Source organism: Branchiostoma belcheri, unplaced genomic scaffold (genome assembly GCF_001625305.1).
Source record: "Branchiostoma belcheri isolate BF01 breed outbred unplaced genomic scaffold, Haploidv18h27 scaffold132, whole genome shotgun sequence".
Taxonomy (NCBI): Eukaryota; Metazoa; Chordata; class Leptocardii; order Amphioxiformes; family Branchiostomatidae; genus Branchiostoma; species Branchiostoma belcheri.
Genome location: NW_017802736.1, coordinates 483,457 through 495,046, shown reverse-complemented (window position 1 = coordinate 495,046; position 11,590 = coordinate 483,457). Strand labels below are relative to the sequence as shown.

General features: G+C 40.2%; 1 protein-coding gene across 1 annotated transcript in view; it reads left to right on the top strand.

Moving 5' to 3' along the window:
* LOC109464113 (ryanodine receptor 3-like) overlaps positions 1 to 11,590 on the top strand; it is a 206,779-nt gene that overhangs the window by 24,668 nt on the left and 170,521 nt on the right. The window contains 8 exon segments of the mRNA XM_019761046.1: positions 2,589 to 2,664; positions 4,225 to 4,337; positions 5,668 to 5,764; positions 7,835 to 7,928; positions 8,174 to 8,248; positions 8,704 to 8,762; positions 10,701 to 10,798; positions 11,173 to 11,289. Of these exon segments, the coding sequence (XP_019616605.1) occupies positions 2,589 to 2,664; positions 4,225 to 4,337; positions 5,668 to 5,764; positions 7,835 to 7,928; positions 8,174 to 8,248; positions 8,704 to 8,762; positions 10,701 to 10,798; positions 11,173 to 11,289 (729 nt within the window).

The following is an 11,590-nucleotide window of genomic DNA, read 5'->3' as shown; positions in this document are numbered from 1 at the left end:
AGTGTTTAGAACGATAACAAAATAATACAACCGTCTTGGTACGAGAATTTTTGTCTGACCTTGCGATGTGGACGGCCCGCTAAGTACTGCTTTTGATGTCACCCGACCCGCGCTATCTCAGATATAAAATCTAACACAGCCACTCGAGAAGTTCTTCTCCTAGATATGGGAGGTCGACGCACGGAGTTGCGGAAGAAAGATTAAACATTATACAAAAAGAGGGGGGCGAAGCATAATTCAAAGGTTCTTTACGCCCTTGGCTTTGTTTCCGACGATCAAGAATTGATTTCGTGTTACTGTGACTGGGCAACGTTGCCATAGAAACGGCACGCAGGATAGCTAGCAGACCGCGGGCACCCAATCATAGTGCACAGACGGGGACCCGCCCACTGGCTGGGCGGTAAGATTTCAAACTCAAAGGCTCGGTGCTCCGCCCCGCCCCAAAGACTAGAGGCCGCCTCACGATTGTAGCGATTTTCCGCCTCAGTCCTGCACGCGGCATTCTATTTTTCTCATCCCGATTTCATTCCAAAACGTTTTTCACAAGATATCGAGAACTAGAATGCTTTTTCCACCAGAAGAATTTTTACCAGCCGCGTGGAAGTACTTGCTTTCAGGGTAATACGTACGTGAATGGACGTAGCCGGATCGGTTGTTGACGCAAGGGTTTATTTATGTGTACGTGTTTGGGGAGGGGTGAGACGCACGCCCCGGGATTTTGATGGGCAAACTTTCCTAATTTTCGTAATACAGAGACTACTTGACGCTCACGAGATGTCACAATGAAACACAACAACTCCAGCCGGTACGCCCCATTTTATTTGATGGTTTAACTTTATAAACTTGACAGATTGATTGTTTATAAACTTGCCGAAAAATTCACTGGAGACGAAGGGGTTACTACAAATTCATTCATTTTCTTACAGTTTTTGTGAGTTTTTCGCTGCACAAAAGCTTTGTAAAAATTTAAGCAGTTCAACTATGACCGCTTGAGGAACGCGTTATACACAATATACACAATTATGGCAAAGTTGACTGACGTCAGGGTGCTCCATTGGCCGGAAGCAGGACATTTCGACGCCGTCATCCGTGATAGGACCCGCAGTAGACTTGGAGATCTCGCATCAAGTTTTTTCGCTCCGCAGGAGACGCGGATATCTCGCGGGATTTATTGGGACGCCTATCCCGAAAAATTCCACATCCCGATGATGCATATCCTGTGAAGTTATCTCTCATAATAAGGATAATTGCCTATAGGAATTTGACAGAAGAATAAATAGTGTTGGGGCTTCAATGTATATGAAGAAATATGTGAACGTCTGGTTTCACTAAATTTGTAACTTGAGTCTTATGCTTGCGTTGTTATTCTTCAATTGCATACAGACAACAGTGTTCTCTGTATTAACAAATTGGTCTGCTGTAAAATTTGAATATATATCATACCCCCTTTGACATATATTATATACCCTCTTGGACCCCGCCTGATATAGTTATACGTTATATACATATGTATTATGCTTTCCTTTTGTGGTTCAATGACTTAGACATATATTATCAGTTTCTGCTCACTTTTGAAATGTTTACTCTCCTTTTGTATCCTCTTAAGATTGGACCTCTGCTAGGAAAGGAAGCAGAACTTGGTCCATGAGAAACTGGAGAGGAACCCAACAGAGCTGAACCCAGCCATCCACAGAAGGATACAACACATCACAACCATTTCTAGAAACACATTATATCTCCAATTTAGCCAGTAAATATGTATGTTAAGTTGCATAATATATGTAAGTCATGTATAGCTTTTTAAGTATGTATGTATGGTTTTATAGAGTGTGTAGTTCCAATATTTTACACAACTGTAGATTTTCATCATCATTGCAATGATTTTCATATAAAAGTTCAAAGAACACTTATTATAGAAGTGGGTATAATTTACTGGCTCGGCGATCAAAAGAACAAGTAAAACCCAACAAAACTGGCTTGATATATATCTTATGTACTGTAGTATAAAGACTAAAGTGTACTGTAGGAATTAGTTCTTCATATCATTGTATATCATTTCATTATATGTATATGATATACGCTCTTACTATGAGCCTTCTGCCATGTATTTGTAATATTACTAATAATAATAAACTTATTATCATTATTTCAGCCTACGTCCTGTTTCCTATTTACAAAAATGTAATAAGGATGAGACGAGCTCAACAATGTCCTTTGTAATTAAAGCTGTCAAAAAGACTTGAAGTTTACTTGCAGTCTGCAGAGAATGTCATTGATTAAAGTGACCGGCAGATTTTAAACTTGGCCTTACAACGGCAAAAACATTGAAATTCCCCAGTTATAACGTTAATGTTACTCTATAATAACAGTACATAAAAGTCAGTAATATAAGCAAAATATTCTTCTACCCATCCTTTCCCAATAAAGGTATAACGCTAAATCGTAGGCAAGACCATCCTGAGGTAAACATATTGCATTTGCTTGCAAATGTTACCTTTCTAGTTTTAAATTTGTTTTCTTCCAGAGGTCTGCTCTATATGATTGCTATCTATTTCTACTGAAATTTTCCCTTTTTTTTCTTCCTTCAGTACCTGTCTTGTCTGTCTACCAGCTCCTCTAAGGATAAGCTAGCCTTTGATGTGGGATTACAGGAAGGTTCCCAAGGTAAGGTTTATCCCATACTTAAATGTATCTTCTGTCTGAGATATAATTGGACATGTGGCTCCTTGATATTGAAGTACATTTACTTTTCACCATGAATGTACCATTATATTATGAAAGGGATTTCATAGGAAATTGTGATTAAATTTGTGTTCATATCAGATTTTGCTTTTTGTCCAATTTTGCTTTAAAACAATATTTCACCCGCCCAGGACTAAGCACATGCCCCTGACCTTACCCCCGCCACCAATGTCAAGAGCAGTCTGACCAGATTTAGGTTTACCAGCCAACCATTGACATGTATATCCGAACCATTTACTAACCAGTACAAAATGTACTTAACGATACATGTACCCCGGTAAAGCTTCGGTCCCAATTGCACCGGTGCCCGCCTAGGCTGTAGCCCTTGCCGGTCCTGACCAGGCTCTGTGGTCTGCCGGTCACCGGCTGACGTGGTCACAATTGAAAGTTGCCCTTCACGCTGCCCTGCAGGGGTCCTGGGGGCTCCCTCATTGGTCGGCCTCCGGCAGGTACCCGGCAGATGCTCAGACAGGGTAGCGCGTGCTTCTCACATCCCGGTGGGGCACATGTAGGGTCCCTGCCGCATGCCCACGAACTACGGTCAGGCATTATGAAGGGTCTTGGTGGGCACTCCTCTTTTTTCGAGTGTATATAAACAAACGCTGCTCGGATCATTTACATTCACTTAGTACTTTCTCGGAGAGGACTGTGCGTGTCTTACAGACAACAATAACCCACGCAGAAGATGCAGAGGACGTAGCAAATTAGTCCCGATGGGTTGGCGGCTACCGGCGGGGTACCTCCCGGTGTTCTCACGGCTCGGTCACGGCGTCTTTGTGTCAGCAGGGCCCGGGTAGAATTGCTAAATTTAGTAGTAGTAAATGATCATTGCTAAATACTAACAGGAGGGGTCCTACATTGTAAGTCCGGCAACTGTTCTATGTGTTGACGCACATATTTTGTTACTGTACATCTGACCCGTAACCCATCAAAAATAAGGGTAGATCTTGAAACAGCAATATATCCATGATTAAAGCTCTACAGACGTATATTTCATTTCACGGTAGCGTTCCGACAGCACGTGAGAGTCACGGCAGGTTTTTGCTTTGCGTTCTCGTGGAACGTTCCAACAACAAAAGGGGGTCCGAACTCCGGCATACGTACATTGTAAGAACCATGACTGTGACTATTTCAGCACTCCATACAAACTTAATAACACTATAAGTTTGCAATACTATTTTTCGGTCCCAAACATGTGTCATATTTTCTATTACGCCACTTTTTCCTTAGATACAGCTCTCCCTCGGTGAAAGCGAAACCACCCCACCACTAAGAAACAAAATGACGGCGTTGTTTACAACTGCATGCGCCCAAATATATCCGCTTTCGGTTGCCTTGATGGTCTTTTCATCCCCTTTTTTGGCAGTAGTGGCTACAGGGTTTTTTTAACAGGTAGGGTAGCCGAGTATCATGTAATCTTGTGCTGTCTGGAGTCTGAATACACTGCTTAGTGTACAAAAATGTATGTTGATATTACTGCAGGTGAGGCATGCTGGTGGATCATCAAACCTGCCTCCAAACAAAGGTCTGAAGGGGAGAAGGTCAGGGTTGGAGATGACCTCATTCTTATGAGTGTGTCCTCAGAGAGGTATCTGGTAAGTACTGGTCATAATCTAGTGTCTACTTGCCGTTTAGGGTGAAGGAGAGGAGTATGGTGTTAGTCAATCATTCTATACATTACCTTTGGTCAGGAAAACGAGGACTGACCACCTCGTAATTACTTCCTATCTGCTATTATGTGTGCTATAGAATATATAATTTTTTAATTAACCTGTACGTCTGCCGTATTGTAACATCTGAATGGCAGACCACTTATTCCACAGCGTTTCTTGTGGACCCAGAAATCACATACGTGTGCAGAGGATGGAATTGACTCAACACTGGAATGACTTACAGCACAGGGAAATGACCCAGTGTCCCTCAGTTTATTCACACCCTGCCTGATATCTTAGTCTTGTTGACCTGTAGCTATAGGACCTTGCCTTTCATGCTTGCCATAATCGCTTCTTGAATTTATTGGTGCAGTGAGTGAGTGAGTGAGTGTGTTCCAAGTTCTACAACCATGCATAGACCAGTCCAGACTGGACAGGGTTTTCCACCAACCTGCCCAAAATTTTGTTGATTAGGTAGGAAATTTAAACTGTTATTTCCAACACAAGGAATTGAACTTACACAAATTTTCAACTGACTGTAGTGTACAACTCACGTCACGTTATGCACATGACACACGGAACACGGTCAGCAGTGGATCGTAAGTTGCAGAAAGTCTGTGCTTCTTCCATCTTTGCTTAAAGATCACTCACGGCTAGGTTCTTAGAACAAAAACAGCCTAGTTCGACTACATCGTACCTCACAACATATTCATGTAGAAGCGCCTGGACACTCGATCTCATCATGGAGGCTTTTTCTACCTCCATGGTCTCATTGAACAAAGTAAGAATCTTAGACTCCAAACCAGACATTTTTGCACGAGGTATTAAAGAGGCCATGTACATCCTGGCATTGCATCCTTCCCTCAGCAAAGTCGGGAGAGGCACAGACTTTCTGCAACTTACGATCCACTGCTGGCCGAGTTACGTGTGTCATCTGCGTAACGTAACGTCACGGAAGCGGTGGATTGCTTATTCCTTGACAAAGACTGGAGTTCTACAGTCGAAAATTTCTTGTACTGTGTTGGAAATTCCAGTTTAAATGTCCTGCATATGACGTCTACCAACACAGATGAACTGTTAAGATAAACTTAATTGAATTCCATTCCTTTTTTTGCTTACTTCGCTGTCATGAGCAGAATAGACCACAATATTGGTATTTTGCATAATATTGGGTGTCTTCATGTAACGTTACATCATGTACATTTGAGTTGACTGAATCCATATAAGTTGGTTGATTGTAACAGTCTTACACAAGTTTTCTGTTGCCCACCAGCATGTTACCTTCAATGGCGGCTTTGGTGTCCAAGCAGCATTCCAGCCCACCTTGTGGTCAGTTGTACCTGCCAGTGCTGGAGCTGACCCAGCACAAGGTAGGTTTGCCAATCATTACTCACTTCCATTTTACTGAAAGGAAGGCTGTCCTACATACAGTATGTGTCAGTATGAGTTTGTAAAGGAATCTCTGAAATGATTTATTGCCAATACAAAATAGTCAACTGGGCAACTACAATCATGTATGTGTAAAGTTAAAACTTTTGATCCAACACAAAGAAATCTCTCACCTAGAGTTTTCGACCAGTCACTCTGGTCTTCCTCAGTAGACTGACCCAGTGAAGCTTGTCATGTGGCTTCTTTGAAGTGTGACGTCAACACTGGGTCAAAGGTATCTGGTAGACGATGTCGGCCCCTGTCGCGGTTCAATGAAGGTTGATGGGCCCTGATGTATATGGCTTTCTTCACCCCTCTCAAAAAAAAATCATGTATGTTTACAATATTGATGATGATTTTTGCTGTACCTTAGCTCTTACATGTATATGTCAAAGAAAGTATCAATTGATTTGACTGTCTCATCTGCTCACCCTAATTCATTGCATACCTATATATATTTGTTCAAAGGAAATTGATAAGGAATTTGTAAATTGGAATAAGAGAAAAATACACGTGTACATGTACTAGTGCATGAGAGGTCGCCCGACACTCCATGCAGCACGGCACAGGAGGGCGGTCAACAACTGGCGGGCAACATGCTGTACAACTACTTACTGTTTTTTAATTATCAAATTTTCCTGTTGCTAAATCAGCAATTTTTATCTTTTTAAGTCTCACAATAGTAACAGCAAAGTTTATACTACACATAATATAACGTTATATTGCCATGTACCATTGACATACATGTATACAGTCCCCAAAACTTCTGTCACAGTTTGCAGCTCAGCACATGAAATACCTGTCTTGACTTGCTCACTAACATGTGGCAACGGCATGTGGAAAGTTCCGCATGCATGCCTTTTGATAAATTATTTTGCAAAATTAAATTGTTTACAAATGTACCATCAAGCCTAAAATATTTCCTTTCAAGCTTGTGTCCGAAAATCTCCATTGTAGCGAAGTCATGCATCCAAAAAAAGAGAGAGAGACAGAGAATCCAGACAGTCACGTCATATGTTTGCAAAAATAGTTTCATGAGGTTGGTAAAACAAAGGATATACATGTAGGTATTTTCTTTTTACACAGCCCAAACTTCTCTCACCTTAATTACCATTTCGTGTCTATCAGACACCTTCCACAGAGCTTCAGACTGGAGTTCTGCTTCACAAACATAATCAAGGTGGGAGAAGTTTGGGTCGGTGGTCAGTTTTTCCAGCAGTAATGTTTGTGACATTACCTCTCAATTTCAACACAAATCGGGTAAATGTTACGTTGCTTAATGTATGGAAAGAGTGCACTCTATAAGTTACTGAAAGTTATACTACAAATTGATGATTGCAATAACTACACCATACTGTTGACATCCAAATGACCCCCGATATTGGTCCGGCTTGAGGGAAGTTCAGACTGTCACTTCAGGTGACGTCCTGCTGATGTGAGTTTCCAAAGCACTACTACATGTCACTGTGTGGTGGTTTGTTGCTATAAGACAGGTTTATATCTTGAGAACTTTATTCAAGCCAAGAGAGCCAAGGAGCAGTTTCTTGTTGTATCATCATCAGGTCGTGAGTTCCCAGTCCCAGACCCTCTCCCTCCAGTCCACTTTGTCCGTCATGGCGCCCGCCAGATACTCCTTTGGTAGTCCCACATCAGCAGCCAGTAGAAATCATCTTGTTGTATAAACTAACGTACAATGTACATGTAATTAGCAGCAAGATTATTATGACGGGTTCCCCCAGGATGAATAAAGGTTCCCCCCCTCCAAAAATCCGGTTGGTCCACGCAACACGACCAAGTGTTTTCAAATTGCAATATTGCTATATCAGCAGGACTAGAGAGAAAATGTAACATGTTTAGCATAAGTGTCAGAGGTAAGCTTTAATATTGACTTGTTGCAGAATGAACTGATTCTTTTATCAGATTGGCATTACTTGACTCATGCACATAAAAAGATAGGGACATTCCTTTTCCATGTCAAATGTGCTCAATCAAAAATTGCATTTTTCTGGCAGGCTTCTTGGGTGGTGGAGACGTGTTAAGGTTTCTGAGGATGGATGAGTGTATGACAGTGCCTCTAGTTGTGGGGAAAGACGAGGACGATGCAAGGTACATGTATGGCAATAGGGTTTCCTTATATTGATTTCCTTAAAAAAAGTACAAGTTTATGATTCATACCTACTGTATAGCTATGCATTGTACGTTGTACATTGGGATGTAATTTTTTTGTAATTTAGTGATTTTAAGTCATTTTAATAATAAATCAAATCAAGCAGAACCTATCATCATTGTGTGGCTGTTTGATAGTACCTTTGTCCTTGTTCAAACTGATAACATCTTGAATGACTGTACAGGCCAGTGCACTATGAACTTGGGGAAGTTATAGACCATGCAAGGTCACTGTGGAGGATAGAGCTTTTGAGGACCAAGTAAGTTCTAATTCTTTGCCCCCAAAAAAACAGTTACTCAAGCAACTGGATATGTTGTGGGGTTGTGCATTCTTTCATACAGTAAATTGCCTCTTTAACTCCCTGTTCCCACCAGCGTGTTTCGCGGTCTAAGATATCCATTGATTGGAGTTTGAAAGAGCGTCCCTGCTTATGTTGTAGGTGGTGTCTCTAACACAGGTTAGTGTCACTGAAGAATTAGATAGTGGATGCTACCAGAAACGTCTGACTGTTTCCAAAATCATATCCAGGTGCTTGAGTAACTGTTTTATGACGTATAACGTTATGTCTTATTACCTAGATGTCTAACCTTCTCCGATGCTCTAATTTCTTGGCTCATCTATATATATAATGTTAACGTTATATATACATGTATATTACATGAACAATGATATGCATTGAAAAGTTCATTCTTTAACAACATTTTTTTACCACAGATGGAGCTCCCAACATATTGACTGGGGTCAGCAATTCAGGCTACGTCATGTAACCTCAGGTATGGTGATGTTTCTGGAAGTGCAGTTATGAGGTTACAGACTGTCATTTTACCCAGTAGGAGTACAGCATCACAGACTAGTGTTTGGAAGGAAATCTTTCAACTCTAACTGTCGTCAATTACTGTAATGTATATTGATTAGATTGAATTTCTCATTCCTTAGCCTTGTTGATACATAGTGAAGGCTTCACCAACACCACATAGTGGTGTGGTAAAGACATTTTGTTTTTTCTCATGTTTCTTATTCTCCTTCTCCTGCCATTTCTTTACATGGATTCAATTTCTTCATTTTTCGGGCCAAACAACCTGAAATTTAGCATGGTGGTACAGTGGACAAATGCCCCCAGTTGTTTTCTTCATTGTTTTGATACAGGCTTGTACAATCGTTTTGTTGTTACTCCATGAAGGAGGTATACCTCCTGCAGGAGTATTGTGGGCAGTCGTTTTTTCGTGTTCGCAGCTAAACCACAGGGTTCCCTTTGTTTAATCGGCATGTGAGTTTATACTTCGTCTGCAGATATGCCCTCGATGATGCACATATTTTTATTTTTACCCGTAGCCGTTTTTGTGGTCAATGTAATATTTCAACAGTACCCCTAAATTTAAGAGGCACGTGGGACCGCCCGCAAAAAATTAATAGCAGGGGAGGGGTTGCATTTCCTTCAGGCAGATACGGATTTTGGTCGGTGATTAAAAACAGCTGTTTTGTCGCATGTAGTCGAAATGGTGCGCCGTTCTCCAATTTGTTCGCAGTGAAAAGTCGTTGTTGTCCTCGCTATATTTCTTTGTAAGCAGGCATGTGGTGTGCCGTTATGTCCGTGATGATGCACATTGTTTTCTTTTTACTGTAGCTGTTTTTATATTGAGGTAAATTCATATTTCAGAAACACCCCTATTTCTATAATCCTGTGGAATAGGCCGTAGCTTAAGTAGCTGTGTTGTAGGCGCGGTTTTGTAAGCAGATATTAGGTGGTTGTTGTGTATAATCATTTGCGAGTATCTGTTTGGATTGTGACTTGTTGGTGACTGTGATTGTGTACTGATTTGCTCCTACTACGATACCTTATCAAATAAATAATATGTAGTAAATGAAAGATATTGTTATGAAAGATCTGTTTAGATTGTCGTGTTGTTGACCATTGCAAAATAAACTAAAACTTCACGGAGAATTGTCGCCTATGGACACTTGTTTTTTTGCCATTTTCTGACAAAATCTGTGTTGAAAAAGAAATTTTGTTTACTGCTGACAGTGGTCAACACACCAAAAATGGGCAAAGTTGTTTCAGTTAGAAATGGATGATGTAATAGTTGGCAGTAAACTTAGCACAATTTATTGAATAGGGGGACACTTTTTTAAATTCAATTTTGGAATAGTGTTATTATGATAAAGTCCATATCTTGTATGGAAATGTTTGTATCCTGGACTATAAAGTACCATGGGGTCTCTGGACAGCCAATTCTTGAAAGGGGACATTTTTCGGAAAAGGGGGTGATTATGAAAAGTACATATTATGTGAGGATGTAATTTTAGACTGATCCATAACATAACATAGAACTCATTGGAAGAGTTATAACATAACATAGAGGTCACTGCAAGAGTCCATTTGTGCATTAGGGGGGCAATTTTTAAAAACTTTTTAAACAATTTTTTTTGTATTGAAAAGTAATTTTCATGAGAGGTGTCCCTTCTGTTTCCATTTTTGGTATGGGGGATGTGGTGAACCCATTTGCTGCATTTGCTCCCGAGCAAATATCTGCCTTTCTAGTTTGACCTGATTTTACTTTTTGAGGTGAAATGAAATACATCGATGTATCTTTCATTTAATAATGATGCTGACTGCTAACACATCTTTGTGTATTAAATGAATGGAAATTAAGAAACAATCAGATGATCAGTTAATATAGTCAATTAAGTGATGCTATGTTTCCCCATTTTAGGAAAGTACCTGACCATCAAAGACAATCGTTTAGTCGTCATAGTACCAAAGGATCAGTGTGATGCTAAGTCCAGCTCGTTTTGTATGAAGAGGACAAAGGTAAGATGAATATGGAATGGCTCAATTTGATTATTAGACCAGTAACTTATTTCTGTTTCTCGTTTTAGAGTTTGTATAAAAAACATGATTTTGTCTACACTTTGTTTAAGAAATTGTATAAAAAAACATGCTTTCGTCTATACTTTGTTTAAGAAATTGTTATGAAGGAAATTGAACTCATCAGCATTATGTATCAATGGAAATAACTGCAGCACTTTGTTCAGCACCATGGCCAGTGCTTTAGATGTTAGAAACTGTAGCTTTGGCATCTCATGACATGTCTTGCAGTTATCCCACAAGGTACCAAAAACGTCCTTCCATTGTGGTGGTTGAAGTTCTGCACATGAAGCTGATGATGATTTTTTTCACTCTAGGATGACAAGAAAACATGGGACAAGAGGATTATGGGAATGGGCACACCCCAGATCAAGTATGGAGAATCTCTTGTCTTTATCCAGCATGTGGACACAGGATACTGGCTATCTTACCAGGTAGGTCTGTAATCTGGACTATGGTGAGCATGGCTTTAAATTTAATGCAATGGAATAATTGTGAGCAATTGTGAGCAATTGTAAATATTGTTACAAAATTAAGAGGAGAAACGTGTTCTGCAGTATCCCTTTTTTTGAGCTCCCATGTACACGGAATATTCATGAGAACTTAATAATTTATCAAACAACCTGATTTATGGCACAAATTAAGCTGACAGAGATGGCTGCAATGCATGACAAATTGTATGTCGATCTTTTATGATTTACGTGAGAAATGTCAGCTACATTAGAAAAATCAAAA